The 17,209-nt window shown below is 36.2% G+C and overlaps 2 protein-coding genes across 6 annotated transcripts; both read right to left on the bottom strand.

The window, feature by feature from the left end:
• LOC140794239 (uncharacterized) lies at window positions 1-3,114 on the bottom strand. 4 transcript variants are annotated; one of them, XM_073146177.1, is made up of 3 exons: window positions 2,973-3,098; window positions 593-653; window positions 1-499 (listed from the first exon to the last, which is right to left on the bottom strand). In XM_073146177.1, exon 3 carries the CDS (start codon window positions 469-471, stop codon window positions 181-183), a length of 291 nt encoding a protein of 96 aa, XP_073002278.1. In that variant the 5' UTR covers window positions 472-499; window positions 593-653; window positions 2,973-3,098; the 3' UTR covers window positions 1-180. The 4 variants fall into 4 exon arrangements, with proteins under 4 accessions (XP_073002278.1, XP_073002280.1, XP_073002277.1 ...); XM_073146179.1 differs by having other exon boundaries at window positions 2,976-3,047; XM_073146176.1 differs by lacking the exon at window positions 593-653 and having other exon boundaries at window positions 2,973-3,114.
• A 1,199-nt stretch (window positions 3,115-4,313) lies between these two features.
• Window positions 4,314-17,147, bottom strand: LOC140794237 (ubiquitin receptor RAD23b-like). Of its 2 annotated transcripts, none has more exons than XM_073146174.1 (13): window positions 16,884-17,147; window positions 13,609-13,770; window positions 12,831-12,869; window positions 12,692-12,750; window positions 12,556-12,597; window positions 11,463-11,640; window positions 11,227-11,382; window positions 11,085-11,150; window positions 6,975-7,022; window positions 6,757-6,866; window positions 5,843-5,924; window positions 5,639-5,779; window positions 4,314-4,561 (listed from the first exon to the last, which is right to left on the bottom strand). In XM_073146174.1, the coding sequence occupies exons 1-12, from the start codon at window positions 16,947-16,949 to the stop codon at window positions 5,666-5,668; spliced, it is 1,122 nt and encodes a 373-aa protein (XP_073002275.1). In that variant the 5' UTR covers window positions 16,950-17,147; the 3' UTR covers window positions 4,314-4,561; window positions 5,639-5,665. The 2 variants fall into 2 exon arrangements, with proteins under 2 accessions (XP_073002275.1, XP_073002274.1); XM_073146173.1 differs by having other exon boundaries at window positions 5,658-5,779.
• Between the last annotated feature and the right edge of the window lie 62 nt (window positions 17,148-17,209).

Genomic DNA, 17,209 nt, shown 5'->3' with positions numbered 1-17,209 from the left:
TACTATGGCCACAAAAAGCAGTAATATATAGACTTGAATAAATATTACCACATGAGAATACATTGGGAGTAATATCTATATGTTCTTGAATAATGGAGAATCATAACAGCATCTAGACACACAGGGTTTTTAACCTTGACATCCTTTTTTTTTTGGCAAGATTAATTACGAAATCTCCAGTTAGAAGAACTTCAATTTCCCCCTGTGCAAAGAAGATTTTGCCAGGCAAATTGCCCTTTCAGCTTCTGATAGACCCGAGCAGGAATCTGTCATCCCCAGTGTAACCGCAAAGTACAAATAGATGGTGCATAGAAATGCTAATAATACCACCATAGTGAGAAGGAACCGGTGCCGCTGGATAAGAGTAGACCAACTGCCAAATTCATCACGACCCAACTGCTTCTTGGATGATGGTGAAAATAATGTGCTCTGAGATCTCCTGTGAGGCGATGATAATGAATCAAGTACCATGTTTGTTCGAAGCGGACTGGTCTATATCCTGCACCAACAAGAAAAAGCAGCTCAATTTTGTATGACATGGGAAGGCAAACTAGCATGTTCAAAAACTAAAAAGAATGGCATGTAAAAATACTCATTCTTTGGTGACACAATGCAAGGAGGCAACATGGTTTGAATTCATAAACTTCATTGAGCTGGGTAAGGGCAAAGGCATGGTTAGTAAGTAGTAAACAAGTAATAAATGGTACCAAGTATATAGTGGCTAACTCATCAACCAAATTCCTGTTGAACTTTAATTTGCAGTAACTAAATTCATAAATGAGCAAATGCGTCCTTTGAACATATTACCAGGAAGAGTTTTAAGCATAAAATTAAGTTGTTAAGTAGGGGCATCCGCCCCCACGGGCCCGTGCCATTGGCCAAGCCCCCGCGGCGGATCAGCCGCGGGCGGCCGCCTTGAAGTTCAATTCCCCACGGGCGGCGGGCAGAATCCTTTGCAGACGACTTAAATACGCGACGGGGCATTGAACTTATGTCACCACAAACAGAGACTAAAGCAAGTGGGATATGCTCAACATATTTTTGTGATGAAGAAAGGGGAAGATTAAAAACAGGTGCATAATAGTGACACATGGGTAATGGCATATCTGTGGATTGTTTGGCTTGAGAAGAATTTCCGTATCATCTATGGTTACAAGGGAAGTACATGGCAGGTATGACTCACAGCATTAAAACTCTGTTTTTATGTTACACAGGTGCGCAAGGGGAGAAAGGAAGAAGGCAAGAGTGCTCTACTGGGGTTAGTAGAGGAGATGCCAGTGCTGTTGCATGAACGCTACTGTGTTCAGCAGATTTCAACAAAGATTAGCCTTCTATAAGAAATTCAATTTGTCCCTAAGATATCTAAACCTAATTACATTAAGACATGGAGATAACCTACGCAATATTCTTGTCAATCTTTCAGAAAACAACCAACCAAGAAGGATAAACTATTGCTAATCACTGAACAAGATAGGAATAGCTACTACTGTACCATTTGTTAGTAAGTAGTAACTATGCTACATTAACTATGAATTCATCCCTTTATATTCCAATAATGCATCTTAAACATGATTGTAAAGAAAGCTATTCCGGGTTCAATATGTACATAGTTGCATCCAGCAGGCCGACTCATACTCTTGCAGTTTAACTTTCTCTGATATATCTCTGTAGCAATTTCCTAAATAATTTACAAAGCTCTTGCTTGCGAGTAAAAGATATTGTTGACATGCTATAAAAGAAGACATTCGCACAAAGTATAACCATGCTAAAAGACATGTAACTACATAATATATATGAGAATAACAGATGAGTTAGATGAGAAGAGCAAGACTTGTCCTTGACACTTATTATTCACGACCACATAATTATGCAGGAAGTTCTCTTTATTAGGGATAATTTGCATCTGATGTGACATCTTTATTATGATGCCTATATTCCAGGATACAAATATAAAAACTAATTTATTAACAAATGCATATTTGCATATTCAGTAACGTGTGCAAACTGTTGTTTATATCATGTACAAAAAGAATGACGGTACATAGCAGTACCGCAATCATACGGTTTACAGTTTACACAAATGATAAACTAGTGTGTTAATAGGATTTCAAAATAGGCAAACAACTGATGGTAACACAACATTATTGCAAATGGAATACTACTCCAGTAATAGTATTTCAAAAGATTCCCTTCTTCGTACTCTCCATATAATTGTTCACCTTTATGATATCTTAAAAATGCAATGTACAGGAGATAATTAACATCTGAGTCAACAACCAATTTCTTTTGATTTATAGATTGAATTGCTTGTTTACCTTACATCTTAGTTAGTAATATGCTACATAATACTAGTTCTTTGTTATGAATGATAGTTCTCTTAATAAATTAAAAGAAGATCGCCTTATATAAACTATCACACACAAAAATAATACAGAATTCATCAATTAAGAAACTGGAAGCACTGAAGTTCACTAATTCATATATGTTATCTATATGAGCTACATAACCTCGGCGTATTGTATCCTAGATAAAGAAACATCAAGAAAATGAATATAAACACACATCATAATCCTGGCTACCCATCGAATGGCAGCACACACACTGCCCTAATGATCGGTTCCAAACAATAGTTCTATTTTTTAGGTTAACAGGCTGATCCAATAAAGTTCCACAAATTTTACACGCAGAAATTTCTCTCACAGTAAAACAATGTTAACTCACTTCCTAAAATGAAAATAAAAGGATTTTTAATACGGCACTGGTTGATTTCCGCAAAAACCAAATTCCCTACAACAGGGAGCCCAAAATTTCCTACTTTCTTGAGGAAATTCCACTAAATCTCACATGGAAAGCACCAATGACCACAGATTCTTAGATCTGAGATCGAACCCCAAAAAAAAAAAATTTCTAAAAAGAATCAAAATATACGTTTAAGAAATGAATGAAAGAAGGGTTTGAAATCTATGATGTACCACCGGCGAGAGAGGGGGATAAATCGAAGGATAAACTTCTTAGGCCGCCGTATTATCGTCGCCTGAGACTCTGAGAGGAAAGATTGAATCGCAATTCCGAGAGAGAGAGAGAGAGAGAGAGAGAGAGAGAGAGAGAGAGAGGTCACTCGTTTCGCAGTTATATGTATTCTATTCTATTCTTAGGTGCACACTCTGGACTTGTGGCCTTCGAAAGAATAGAACGAGAGAGAGAGAGAGATGGGTCCATCCGGGAAACGCGGTTTTGGATATTTTAGGAACAGATTGCAATGTACATTGCCTTTTTTTAGCTTCTTGAATTGCCTATTTAAATCAGAAAATATGAATTAAAGTCATGTAGATATTTTCTATTTGGCGTTTTACAGTAGGTTTTTTTATTTTTTATTTTTTATTTTGGGTCATGTAGTTATTTGCCTTTTGCAGTCTACCTTTTCTTCTGGAGAAATTACATATAGATTGATAATGTATTTATAGCTTTTAAGTAAATGGTTACAATTTAATAGACTAGAAAGAAATGGGAGGAAGGGTGACAGCACTCAATACAAGCCTCACTTGGTTGATCACATAACACAGTATCAAGTAAATAAGAATGGATACAACAAGCACTTGTGAAAATAAAGCAACATTGCCGAGAAGCACAAGAGGCTTAAGAAAAGGCAAGAAGACAAAGAATCGCCATCCTGAGGCACCGTTAAAACCCGACGACATAGACTTGCATTGTTGCGACGAAAAGGAAGATGGAGATGATATGAAAGGTGGAGTCTGGTCTAGAAAAGAGCAGCAAAACATGGGAAACAAACTGATCGAGCCCACCACTAAGGTCATGAGATCTAGCTATAATTAATAGAGGGAAATGAAACTGGTGAAAGAAGAGAGAAGGGAGAAAGAGGGAGAGAAAAGAGAATCAAGTTAGCATATCAGAATTGGTAATGCTAGGATTTCTAACAGAATCCACTTTAGCCCTTGATGACCAACTTTTCCTATATGGCAATTGGCAAACTAATACATGGGAAGATGATGGGTATTAGCTACAGAAAACTAGTCTCTGGAGTGAAATAGGTGCAGATGAAACTTTAGGAAAAAAATAACAGGGGCTCAAATTTATCACATAGTTCCCTGCTCATGGACAGCCTGCACTTTTTGACATTTATACAGCTCAAATACATCACTAAATATGTATACTTTTTCCACAAGGGCAACCGAACAAATTGACTTGTATGCCACGATCTTAGATAACTTATAGATACGTATGTACCAAAAAGTACTAAATTAAGCATCTCCACCTGTAAGAGAAACCAGTTATTTAGTGAACACAGAGAAGAGTAGTCCAAGATTGCCATTTAGCATCCAAATATGAACCTCCAAAAGAATCATTATCTATCATATGTCATCACTCAATAACAGGATACCAAGATGAGAACTAAAAGGGTCATTGACCAGGTGACAATACCGTCTTGCCGTCAGAAAAGAATGAAAGACCTGCCTTCAGTCCTGAAGTCTCTTAAAAAACTGAGACAATCCATGACGTTCTTGAATAAGTCAAATCAACTTCGCCAAGTATTCGCTGCTGCCTGCAATAAGCCATATTATGTTAATGACAATACAGGCTTGATAATTGCTTGACACAAAATTTATCCTCCTTAGGATGCAATTCAAATCAAAGCATGTGAAGGCAATGAGATGAAATCTTTTCACTAATGGTAACAATACTGAAGCTTTCAGTTAGAAGAATTACTGGCTGATTATTTGAAGATACAATTTGCTCAGAGAACATCAAAGCATACTTGTCACAAAAAAATCCATTTTAGCATGGAGTACTTTGGATCCTCATATGTCATTAATACTTGATACATAGGTATTGTTGCTTGACCTTGAAATGTTAACAAACAGGTTTAATTTTCACAAGATATGATTAAATTATATCATTACATCTCTAGCACATGGAAGATCTTCTTAGCTTCCAAAATTGACAGTATATTACACCCAGCAGGACTGTTTTCATGGCTAAAACTAAATCAAATGATAGTTTTTTTCACCAGCGCCCCTTTTTTTTTTGCGGGTACTGGAACCAGGACCTGTAACCTCAGAGGTTTCACATCAAAGTCCAAAACTGATTATAAAAGAATTTGCTCAATTCCTCCATGGAACCTTAATACTGTTAAGTGGTACTAAAGGTAGTGGTGCCTCACCTGGTCGCTCCTATGTGCGGGCAGGGAATGTTTGTCACTCTACAGTTAGATAATACAGCGAAGTGTGTGTGTGTGTATATATATATGCTTCTCATGGCTGACGAGACCATATCCTAATTTCCAATTTTGCCAACAGTTCTATGCCATTCTCAAGGCTAAAATTAAACTTGAACTCTTAATTTTTTTTCCAAGCTTAACACGTTTTATACTTGGACCAGCTTAAAAAGCACAGATCCAAGATTCACTTATTTATTGCATCGGTTGAATCTTGGTTACTCCGGATGAAGTCACAAAGCTTGACTTGTTTAGCTACAAACTGACATAGCCAAGAAACCAAGCTAGAGCAGCTCATGAAAAGCTGCGCTCTTCTCCAGAGTCCAGACATCTAATATGGACTGAGAATGGCGTAGAACAGCACAAGGGCAGTGAATTAAACAAAAAAGGCCCTGACTAATGGACCTCAAGCAGAAGTGCGCACTTTGATCTCTAATCTTCGTCACCCGCATGTTCCAATAGATAATTTGCCGCCAGCTGCTCATTCCTGTCACAGAGTAAGAATGCCTCGAGAACACGTCCTCGTTCGAATCCCAGTGCTTCAAGCTGAGGAAACACATTCATTAGCCAGTGATTAAATTATTTCAAAATAAATGACAGGAAGCATACTCTTTCAATAATCGCCTCCTCTTCGGGTGTGATACTGATGGGATGATGCATCTCATCCTCCTCAGGCTGATCGAACAGATCCCTGAACAACAACAGTACCAGGAAACACAATAAAGTAGTACAAAATGCAGAGTGGAGGAGGAGAAAGGATATAGATATAAAATGTTTCTGTTCCTCCAAAAACATCAAAGGCTTCAGTTTCATGGATGAACCTTAAAAAACGAAAATGAAGAGAAACTAATAACTGCAACAAGCAAATGTAGCCAAAAACGGGAACAGAAAATGGAAGTCAGAAAATTCAATAGAATAGTTACAGCAAGAAACTGAATTAGAAAGTTTAGTACTTTTCCCATAAATATTACAAGTTTTGTGTGGTAGTTAGGTGGGACACAAGAAAAGGCATGCTGCTAGAGACCTAGGAAAGAAAAGTTCCATTGTGTGAAACAGACAGCGAGAACCCACCTACCTGAACAAGAGTACTTAAATAATGTCTATCTGAGGCAACTTTATGATCTCCAATTAATAACAAAACAATAGACCCAAATAAATAAAAAATGCCCAACATAATTACAACTCAAAAGGCCCTTATAGCATGACCGGTAGTGTAAATACTGATCCCAGTGTGAGTAATTATAGGTATATACTGGCTTCTTGTAAGAAACAACATATGTTTCTTGACAAATGAAACTTGACTACACAAATTCTGCTGTTGCTTAATCTAAACCAACTTCCTCGGTACAATCAAAGATTCAACATACTAAAGTAAAAAGAAAAATCCAATGTCATCTTAGAAAAAGGAAATGAAGACAAGTGATCTACTTGAAAGCAGTCTTCTATCCATAGGTGATGTACATAAAAGAGAACTCACAAATGACATATATGAATACTGTTAAACATGCATGCAGAAAGCTTACCCTTCAAGACCTTCGATAGGTTCATTTATTAGCTGAAGAAACTCAGAATGATGCTCCTGAATTAATCTCAAAAGTTGAGGATTTTGCTTGCTTAATTCCTGGAGCATTGGCTGGAATAAAGTAGCAATTCAGTGAAATCTGTAATTGGCAATAACTTTCGAGCATCTAAGGATAAACAGAATTGGCAGTAGCTTTCAAGCATCTAAGGAGAAACAGACCTGCAAAATTTGTGGATTTGCTTGGACCATTGCTCGCAAAGCTATAAACTGAGGCATCATCAACATAATCATGACGTTAAGAAATCTTTAAGAAAATGAACTTATAAAAAATAGTACATAAATATTAATTATGTAACAACTTTCTGATTTGCTCAGGCTGAACCAGGAAAACAATAAAACATCATCTGATGATGGATTCACACAAATGGGATTTGAAAAGCTAACCATTCAACCATACATGTGATAATTCATATATTTTGCATACTTTATATGTTGTTTCGTGCCAAATTTATGAATTATTGGTCTAATTTGTTAATTCCTTATAAAATTTGGGTTATATGAACATGTGAAAAATAATGAAGTCAGGGTTTAAATGCAATAACTGATTTAATAGGCTTTCATTCAATTTTGCAGAACAAAGGAGCCAGATGAAACTTTCCCCGAAATATCTGATGGGTGAAGAAAATGGAACAAAATCATGATCAGAACTGATATGGGTGATTAAAGAATGATAAATTGATTGGCAGCCAAATGGAAATCTCATTCAAGTCCCATAGACACTTGCTTGGTATTTTGACTGTAACTTTTTCAGCAAATCTCTTATTGATTTTATTCAAGTGGCATTAGAAAGCTACGTTAAAGGGCTACAAAACTATGTTCTAATAGCTATTTCAGAATTTGGATGTATAAGGGGCAAAAAATAGGTATGAAGACAGTTAATGTGAAAAAAGACTAATTTAGCAGATTTGCAGCCCTACCCTTTAAGACCATTGATTGTTGTTATTATCAATACAAACTTCCAACAAATCAAAGAAGGAAAAGGAAGGAAAATATTCAAAGTCTATAAAGGAAGCTACTTATCCACCAAAAAAGTTCCTACAATCCTACAATGGTGCTCAAATAAACCAAGACTTCCCCAAATGTGAGGCTGCTGGCTACAAATTAGTGGAAGAAGAAGAAGGGGGGCTGCTGGCTACAAAATATGCGTGATAAGTGAAGTATTTTGCATGATACCAAGGTTCCGTGATTTCAAGCCAGACTTAGGTGGATTCTAAACCTAAGATTTTCTAAGATTGTTTTCTCTAAAGTATTTCAGTAAATTCCGCGTTAGTTTAGATCACTTGTTACTACTAGTATAGTTAAAATCCTGATATGATTTATCAAATGATCTTTAATTTGAATGCAATTGTCATCTTTCTGTAAATTCAACTTGGTCTCGCTGCTGTACTCGTATTTAGTAGCACAAATCCAATTCTGAATTTGAATCGTTTTGCATTATTAATGACTCCCATTTTCAAATGAGTAACATGGAAAGAATTGAATTTGACAAAATAATTATATGCAGCATTTACCGAATGATAAGTACCACAAGCATAGCTTCTTATTTTCCAAGCTCATGATGGGAAAAGAAAAGGAGGAGTGGTTAAGCTGATGTATCTGGTTGTCAATCTCATAATCATAAAAAAAATCCCTTTAATCCTGAGCCCAAAAGAATCCTTAGATCTAAGACACCACCATTTCCAAGAATGGTTAAAGACATTCTAACTGCATGCCCCATGGAGTATTTTACTCCTTTCATCTATACCACAACTTCTTGCATCCGTGTACCTAATATGGGTGCAGACCAATATGAAATTAAGTCCAGTGTAACTCAACTCTTGCTTTTATTTTATGGACTTACAGTTGAGGATCCCTACAAACATCTAGATGAATTTATAAAAGTGTGTCCCACTATTAAAAATTAAAATTTCTTAGGTGATGCACTTAGGCTCACTTTCCTTTCTCATTAAAGGACAAACTCAAGTTAATAACAATATTTCCCATTGGAATGTCACCTTACCAGTTGGTGTTCAAGAAGGCATGTGACCTCCCAATAGAACTAGAACATCGCACATATTGCGCAATGAAGAAATTTAATTTTGACTAGCTCGACTCGTAGACTTCAACCTAATGAGCCGGAGAAACTCTATAATGAAGCATATGAGAATTCATAAATCTATAAGGTGTTCTACACCTAGTGACTTTAAACCTTCTGGCTTGGGAATCATTGACTCAACGCTCACTACATGGATCAGCTAGAAAGCTTAACGGATCAGGCATTGCACATACCAACAAAATAATAATAAATGACTTGTGTGATGTTAGTGACACTATCGCTTGGCTTGTGGCATGTTGGGGAAAAGAAATGAAAAGTGGGTGCTAATTACCATAGGAAAATCTTGCCCTCTCTTGTTATCCATGCTAGCGAATGAGATTAATACCTTAATGATTCATTCTAGTAATTCTTTGATTAAGTGTTACTTGCTTTCACTAAGTATTCTTATTTGAATGAAGCAAATGTAACATTGATGTTTGTGGGTAACAGCACTACAAACTCGTCCATTAGGGTGATCTAGGGGTTAAAAAACTTGTTGGAAGTACTAAGTGTAATCACGACTCAGGTGAAAGTGAGTTGGGTGTAGCTTAGATTCTTTTGTTATAATTACTAATGGACTTTCAACGACTAAGTTGGAGGGTAGAATTCATATATTTTGTACACTTCTATATGGAAATCAAAATAATAAATTATTCATCTACTTTGTCAATTCCTTATAAAATTTGGGTTACATGCACAAATCTGTTCAAAATCAATGACTTATTTATTGGGTCATTCAATTTTGTAGAACAAAAGAGACTGATAAAATCAAGGTTCGAAAAATTGGGATCGGAAACGGTCTTTCGAAAAAACGATACGTATTGGTTTGGATAGTCACTACTTCTATCCACTTGAAAACATAGTCAATCGCCACCAGAATGTAGTCATAATTAAAACAAAGGCGGAAAAGAGACCTATGAAATCAATCCCCCACACATCAAAAAATTCAACAAAAATGAGGAAAAGAGACATCATGTCTCCTCATGACATGTTCCTGACAGATTGACATCCCTCACAAGATCGACAGAAGGTTTGTGCATCTTTGAAGAGTGAAGGCCAGTAGACTCCATATTGCAACACTTTTATTGCAGTCTTCTTCCCTGAAAAGCATCCTACACAACCGAGTGTGGCAAAAAGCAAAAAATACTATGAAACTCACTCTCAGGGACGCAACGCCTAACCATTTGATCAGGGCACATATATAAAAGTTCTAGGTCCTCCCAAAAATAATGTTCCACCCAAAAAATGAATATAGCTTTTCCCTTTTTGGACCATCCTAGTCCAATCGCCAGGTAATTAACCGTTAATTTGGGAAGGGGTTTAAGTTAGGGGCCAAAATAGGTGTGAAGACTATTATGTGAAGAAGCCAGAGTTAGCAGACAAACCTTTCCTTTAAGGTTATTGATTACTATTATTACCAAGAAAATATTTCAACAAATCAAAGGAAGAAAAGGAATGAAAGATGGCCATTCAAGGTCTCTAAAGGAGGCCACACATCTACCAAAACTCTTTTTCTTTATTTCCAAATTACAATATCATGCTTGATTGAATCCGAGATAAGTTAAGCCTTTAAAAACTCATAGTATTCTGGAGATAACTTATGCCTAGGACATAAATTGTCATGTATTAATTTATTTTTGCTTCATTGTCACTGTGTTGCATTTCGGTAGATGGAATATGCATGGGTGAGTGAAATACTTCGCATGATTCCATGATTACAAGACAGACTTAGGTGGATTATAAACCCAAGAATTTCTTAAATTGTTTTCTCTCAAGTATTCTAGTATATTTCGCGATTAGTTTAAATCACTCGCTATTATTCACGTAGTTGAAATATTTTCATATATTTTATCAATGATCTTTAATTTGGATGCATTGTCATTTTCTCTCTATGGATTCAACTTACTCTTACTGTTATACTTGCGTTTAGTGGTATAAATCCAATTTTAAATTTGCACCATGTTGTGGTTTTAATGATACTCGTTTTCAAATGATCAACATGGAAAAAATTGAAATTTACAGCATAAATAAATGCAGCATTTACTGAATGATAACTAGCACAAGCATAACTTCTTATTTTCCAAGTTCATGATGGGAAAAGAAAAAGAGGATCTTAGAAAATGACCCCTAATGCTACAAGACATTACTAGGGAAAACCATAAAGTGAAGAGGAAAGATCATCAAAAATAAAGAACCTGCTGGTTGTTTCTTAGAAAATCAAGAGATCCACCTCCAGCACTCACTCCTGTACTCGGAGACCCCTGATACAATATTAAGCATGGGTTAAATGCCACCCCAATTGCAGGACAAATGAACACAACCGGAAGAGAGCTGAACCTGTGGGAACATATTCAAAGGAGAGGAATTTGGTATTCCAGAGAGAGTTGGCACCCCTGCAGAACCAGTTTCCCTCGTGTTTGCCACCTGACCAGAAGCTTGAGGTGAAGGGAAAGAAGCAGCTGGAACAGCAGCATCTGCTGTTACTGGAATACCCTAACATGAAAAGGAAAATCATTGTCTACCAGCATTTAGGTCAATACATCAACTTCTAACTGAAGATAAAATTTATATACAGAATATAAATATTCCACAGCTCGCTCGGGGTTGTTATAGGCAGCACGGAGCGCCCGATGAACTGTCTCTCTGTCCCAATTACCACCACCCATTTCCATCAATTGGTTGATTGTCTGGTCAAGGTTACTGCCTGCAACTACATTGGATGCTGCTTGACCATATGCATCAGCAGAAACCCTACCAAGAAACAAGATAAGTCAAAATTACATTTGCATTCTTTTCTTCAAGATTAACAAGCATAACATACTAAAATATTATTTTATTATGCTTCTGTACGTGTCATATTGTTTTGTTTCCCTAAGTCAGACACTTGAATATGGACTACACCTAACATCTGCACATGTCCTAATGAAAGAAAATGACTCATATAAAACCAATAATACCATCATTTTCAAAGCCTTTTTCCACTGATGTAAAGTACATGACAGAGCATATATCTACAGTTGACAATACTCAAAATGAAGAATTAGCCAATTCCTTTGAGGTAACAATCTAAGGACATCAACCCTATGAACTGATACAAGATCCTCTAGAACAATTCAGGCAGGATAGGTACTTGCAAAGAAACCTAGTAAGCTCATCGCCAAGTAGAGAGACTATACTCTGGACCTGGAAAACATTTCAAAGTGTTGTGGACGAAAGAGTTTATCGTGGGAACCTGTGTGAAGCTGGAAAGAGTCCAGCAGAACAGAATTCCATAAATATTAACCTTGTAGTCTTGTACACAAGTACATTTTTCCATGCATAAATCTAGTAAATACTAAAATACATCTATATGTACATGAAACTTAGTAGTATTTGTCGAAACAAGCAAGTTAATATAAAGACCTCAATACACTTTATCACTGACTAGCATATAAAATAAATGCAACATTTGTTAATGAAGCTAGTGGAGATCTGCTTAGATGAAATTCACAAGTGGTTACAGAGAAAGGTATAATAGTTGATTGAAGTAACCAGTGGTAATCCCTCCCAACCCAACCAAAGAAGGAACCCCAGTTAAATGCTATACTTCACAGACATCGAAAAGGTAAACAAGATATTTAAGCTGATAATATGAACAAAGTGCTAATTTACAAACAAGCATCATACTCTGCATTTGGTCTTTCAGATCCAGCTGCAGGATTTGATTCACTACAAAAAGAACAAAAGAATAGCGAATATGAGCAAGCTAATTAAAATTAGGGGAAAAGAGTGAAAGCAAATGAAGCAACTTAGTTGAACTCACGGAGCTTGTGGTGGAGCCTCTGGAGTAGCAGGTTGCTTGACTACAGGGGCTGCTGACGGCTATCAATTGTAGAAGTTGAGTTAGAATCTATAAGAAGATATCTGAGTACACAAACTTTTTATTATGCAATGAAAGTAACCTGGCCAGATGAAGCTCCACTGGTACCTGAACTTTTGCTCTGTGGAGATACCACAAGCAATCAGTGCCTTGACAGCAAGAATAATGAACAAGAGAGACGAATAAAGAAACTAAATGCCCAACAAGATTGACTAAGCAAACAACAGAGTTTGGACTCACGAGATATGCAATATATCTTACGTATTACATACAGAAACAAAATCAGGACTTGCGACGAGGCAGCAATAAAATAATTAGCCATAATGCGAGGAATACAACTTAGTATGAAAACCATTTCTCAAGTTCGACATGTAGTATAGCTTTCTTAATTCAAATATTTATCAACATTTGCAAAAGATTTGAGGGATACACACTGAAAGACCTACACAAATATGAGGGATGCACTGAAAGACCTACACAAATATGATATCCATTACTTTGATTAAAATCAACTTCCTCTGGATGTTTTCTTCTTCAGTGTGCTTAAAAGTATCTTTGAGACTGATTAATCTAGCAAGCTGCCCTTTTAGGCATGACAAGACAGGAAAAGAATGCTGTATGTTAATATATTTTCTGTCCCATAGTCAGGAAAATTTGAAAAAGCTGTCTCCTTCTGTAGATGCATTTACTTTTGTAAGAATTTCAAGATATAAAATCCTTACATTCACAAAATTACAGAAATTGGACGTATAATATGCATTACAAAATATGAAGCAAGCAAAGGCTAAATATGAAATGTGGCATATTATGCCTAAATGCCTATTATCTATCTGGTTTAGTGCAGAGCCGCAGAGATATACCTTACTGAGCATGACAACAAGAAAACCATTCTCGCTAACGTTATTCTCTTCTAATGTACTTTCATCTTTCAAAACTTTCCCACTGTGAATCAAGAGTTGTTGCCCCCATGGGTAACTATCCTTTCCTTGTACATCTTCGATGTTCTTCTTCACAGCAATAATCTGAAAAATTCAGGGAACTAGAAAATTGTCAGTGACTAGATAACTTGCAAATAGATACAATATAACATTACAAAGGAAAGCATGCCTCACAATCATTTCATAGTAATGGTAATAAGCAATAAATGAATGACTGAATCTTAATATACAGTTATATTGGCAGAATTAAATACTAACAATAGTGGCAAGGATAATCAATATCAACAAGTAAATTGATAATACGAGTTTGTCTTAAATCAAGCAATTAATCATATCATGCTGGTAGTAAATTGGAAATCAACAATGCATCACTGACAATGCAAAATATTAAGCATGGTTCTAATTACTAAACATGACCGCTTTTTTTTTCTAAGGTAACATCCTAACATAACTAGAAGGATTGCATGGTTATAATCAACCATAATCCTCTTCAAGGAGAACTTCATTCTATTTCTTTTAACCATTTAATTAGTCAGTTTCCTTCTTTTTTTTTGAGCACGTCCATACCGGTATGTGTGGATTTTTTTTTTTAATTCATTCAAAGGTAGTCAGTCCAAAATGGTAATTGACACATAAGCTCTCCATTTTGGACAGTTGATGCAGGTTGTGGAAAGCTAAAGCATGATGAATATGCCAATTGTTTAATTCTCATCTAGATAGGTTACAGTTAAAATGAAATCCTCTTAGCACATACACAAAGTAACAAGGCAGTTCCTACTCCCATATATCTACTTAAGTTAGATTGTTGTAACCAAACTCAGTTGTACAAGCAGTTTTTGAGGGCTTTATTAACAAAGAACTAGAAAATCCCATAGAGACACAAGTACTTACTGTTAAAAATTAATGGTACACTTGCTTGAACATCAAAATTGTGTGCTTATCTATCTCACTTTGTACCTTATCTAAATTAAAATTTGTTCTACTCTATCAATATACGCATTTACTCAACCAATATGTTAATAAACATTCTTCCATAGATGAATATCCATCAAATAGAGATTTATCCTCTTGATGTGGTAGTTTATGAACATAGCAATCTTAGTGAATCTTAACAAGAAAAACAAAAACAAAAACATTCACCATCCACAATACAGAAGATGAATTGTTTCTACTTGCCATGATTCTATCTAAAAGCTAGTGTACCTGCAAATCAATATAGACAAGCTCGCGTATATTTACCTACATATCTACAAATGACATTTTATGCCATCAAAACTGTGGCGCTCCTTAGTCCTTTCTTTGCTTGAGGATCTAAGCATGGTTCCAAGTTTCGGTCGATCCCGCCGATACAGGCTCTCCCTCTCTCTTCTCTCACTCCATCTCTCTTCTCTCTCTATTTTTTTTTATTTCTTCTCTCATCGGTGCCCCATCACTCTCATTTTTCTCTACTCTCTCCCTCTAGCGTCTCTCTCTCTTCTTCCTCTCTTTCTTTTCTCCACCCTCTCTCCTTCAATCTCTGTTACTGCAGCAGAAAATCTGCTGCAATAATAGAGAGTGATAAAGAGACGAGAGAGAGAGAGAGAGAGAGAGAGAGAGAGAGAGAGAGAGAGAGAGAGAGAGAGAGAGAGAGAGAGAGAGAGAGAGAGAGAGAGAGAGAGAGAGAGAGGAATCTATTGAGAGGGAGCAAGAGAGATTGAGAGAGAGAAAGAGGAGGGAGAGAGAAGAAATAAAAAAACAAAAAAATTGCCTTGGGGCAATAAGAGAGAAAAGATAGAGCGAAGAAACGAAAGAAAATTAGAAAAAAATAAATTTATCTTGGCAGTAATAGAGAAAGGGAGGAAAAGAGAGAGAAGGGAGAGCCAACTCGGTATTCATCAAAATTTTGAATAAGTTAATGTAATTTTTAGGTTTTAGACTTCATATGTGAATAATTATTATTTTCTTATTATTTTTCTAAATTTTTAGAAAATTTTCTGTACTTTTAAATAATATTTAGAATTTCTATAATTAAAAAATGATTCAATCCGATATGGGCGGCTGCACAATCAATACGTATCGTTTTTTCGGATGGCCGATTCCGATTCCGATACCGAATTTTAGAACCTTAGATCTAAAAGAACTTGTAAAACTACTCCCAAATCTCATAGTGTATCATAGCCTCACCTAATGACCCAATGATACAAAGATCCAACACGTCCAAGTTTACTGACCTGAAGATAAAACCAAACACTGATAGAACGGGATTCAACCAACTATACTAACATACTGTTATTCAAGTAGTTTGACCAATCAATGGTCCAAGAATCCAAGCAAACATGCAAGTATGCAACATAATGATGCAAATGACATTGTAATTGTATATTAGAATTCACAAGCATTATCCTTCAAATTCATTGAGAAATCAGATATATTATTACTGCAGCAACAGATTAGGACTAAAAAAACATGAGACTTCAAGAAAATACCAACATTTTGATCTTCTTAATGACATCTAGACATGCCTCTAATAGATGTAGTCATCTATCCACCAGTCAAAAATACTACCTTAATTATTATGTTTACAATCATATTGCTAATTAATACATATACTTGCACGCATATAGTATACTATTATTTACACTGAATACTCAATTTGTATAGCATTGGAGCCTTCCTACATCCTAATCACAGCATATGTGACAATTAATAATGCTTCTGGTTCAAAACAGCCAGTCATATAACTCCTCACATGGGATTGACCCTTGCCACGGTCAAACAATCTATCTTTTCCAACAGAAAGGCAAGCTCTATTCCTTAGACCGACTCAACCATCTTAATAATTCTATCTAAAGATGGCAAATATACTAACATGGATCATTATTCCATTTCCCAACTCTTGGAGATACCTCGGAAATTGGAAGCGGCGCTTATCCTCTATTCCAATCTTGCTAGCATCTACACTCTATATTGTCTATAAAAGCTCGTTCTTTGAATCCAACCTAACTTTTTTTTTAATATTTTAACGACTAAATAAAGAATATACAAAATCAAACTCAATTAAACATTCGACAACATCGGAAAAATCGTCACTTTGCCCTAAAGTTCTGTTCGCTAAATAACGAAATCCTAGAATAGCTTCAAAAATTTGTTCCAGAAACTCAACCCGAACAAGACTAATCAAATAACCGAAAGAGGAATGAAGAAAAAGGAGGACTCACGGTATCGGAGGGCTGCACTTGGATCTCGAAGTGGGAGCCCTTGAGCGTCTTCACCGTAAGCTTCATCGTGGCTGATCGATCGGTGTGTCGCTAGGTTTTCGATGGGATTCTTCGCTTCCAAGAAGCGGTAGAGAGAAACCCTAGCAGATACACGAGAGAGAGAGAGAGAGAGAGAGAGAGATGATTCAAAGTTTATAGGTATAAAGACCGCATTAATACGTCGCGGTATCCGGCACTTACGACTACCTTTTTACTTATCTAGTCAAATGTTTATAGACTCGACCCACACGTTTGGGGATCGATATGAAGCCAAGTGGCAATTTGGG

This window comes from Typha latifolia, chromosome 8 (assembly GCF_019914945.1).
Source record: "Typha latifolia isolate L0001 chromosome 8, TyphaL0001v2, whole genome shotgun sequence".
Lineage (NCBI taxonomy): Eukaryota > Viridiplantae > Streptophyta > Magnoliopsida > Poales > Typhaceae > Typha > Typha latifolia.
This window is presented reverse-complemented; position numbering and strand designations above follow the sequence as displayed.

Excerpts from the sequence above, each read along its gene's own strand:
- LOC140794239 (XM_073146176.1), bottom strand. The coding sequence starts at position 471 with ATGGTACTTGATTCATTATCATCGCCTCACAGGAGATCTCAGAGCACA.
- LOC140794237 (XM_073146174.1), bottom strand. The coding sequence starts at position 16,949 with ATGAAGCTTACGGTGAAGACGCTCAAGGGCTCCCACTTCGAGATCCAA. Across the intron at positions 12,751-12,830 it reads GTGGAGCTTCATCTGGCCAG|CCGTCAGCAGCCCCTGTAGT; the intron begins GTTACTTTCATT and ends TACAATTGATAG. Across the intron at positions 11,151-11,226 it reads CTTTGAATATGTTCCCACAG|GGGTCTCCGAGTACAGGAGT; the intron begins GTTCAGCTCTCT and ends ATATTGTATCAG.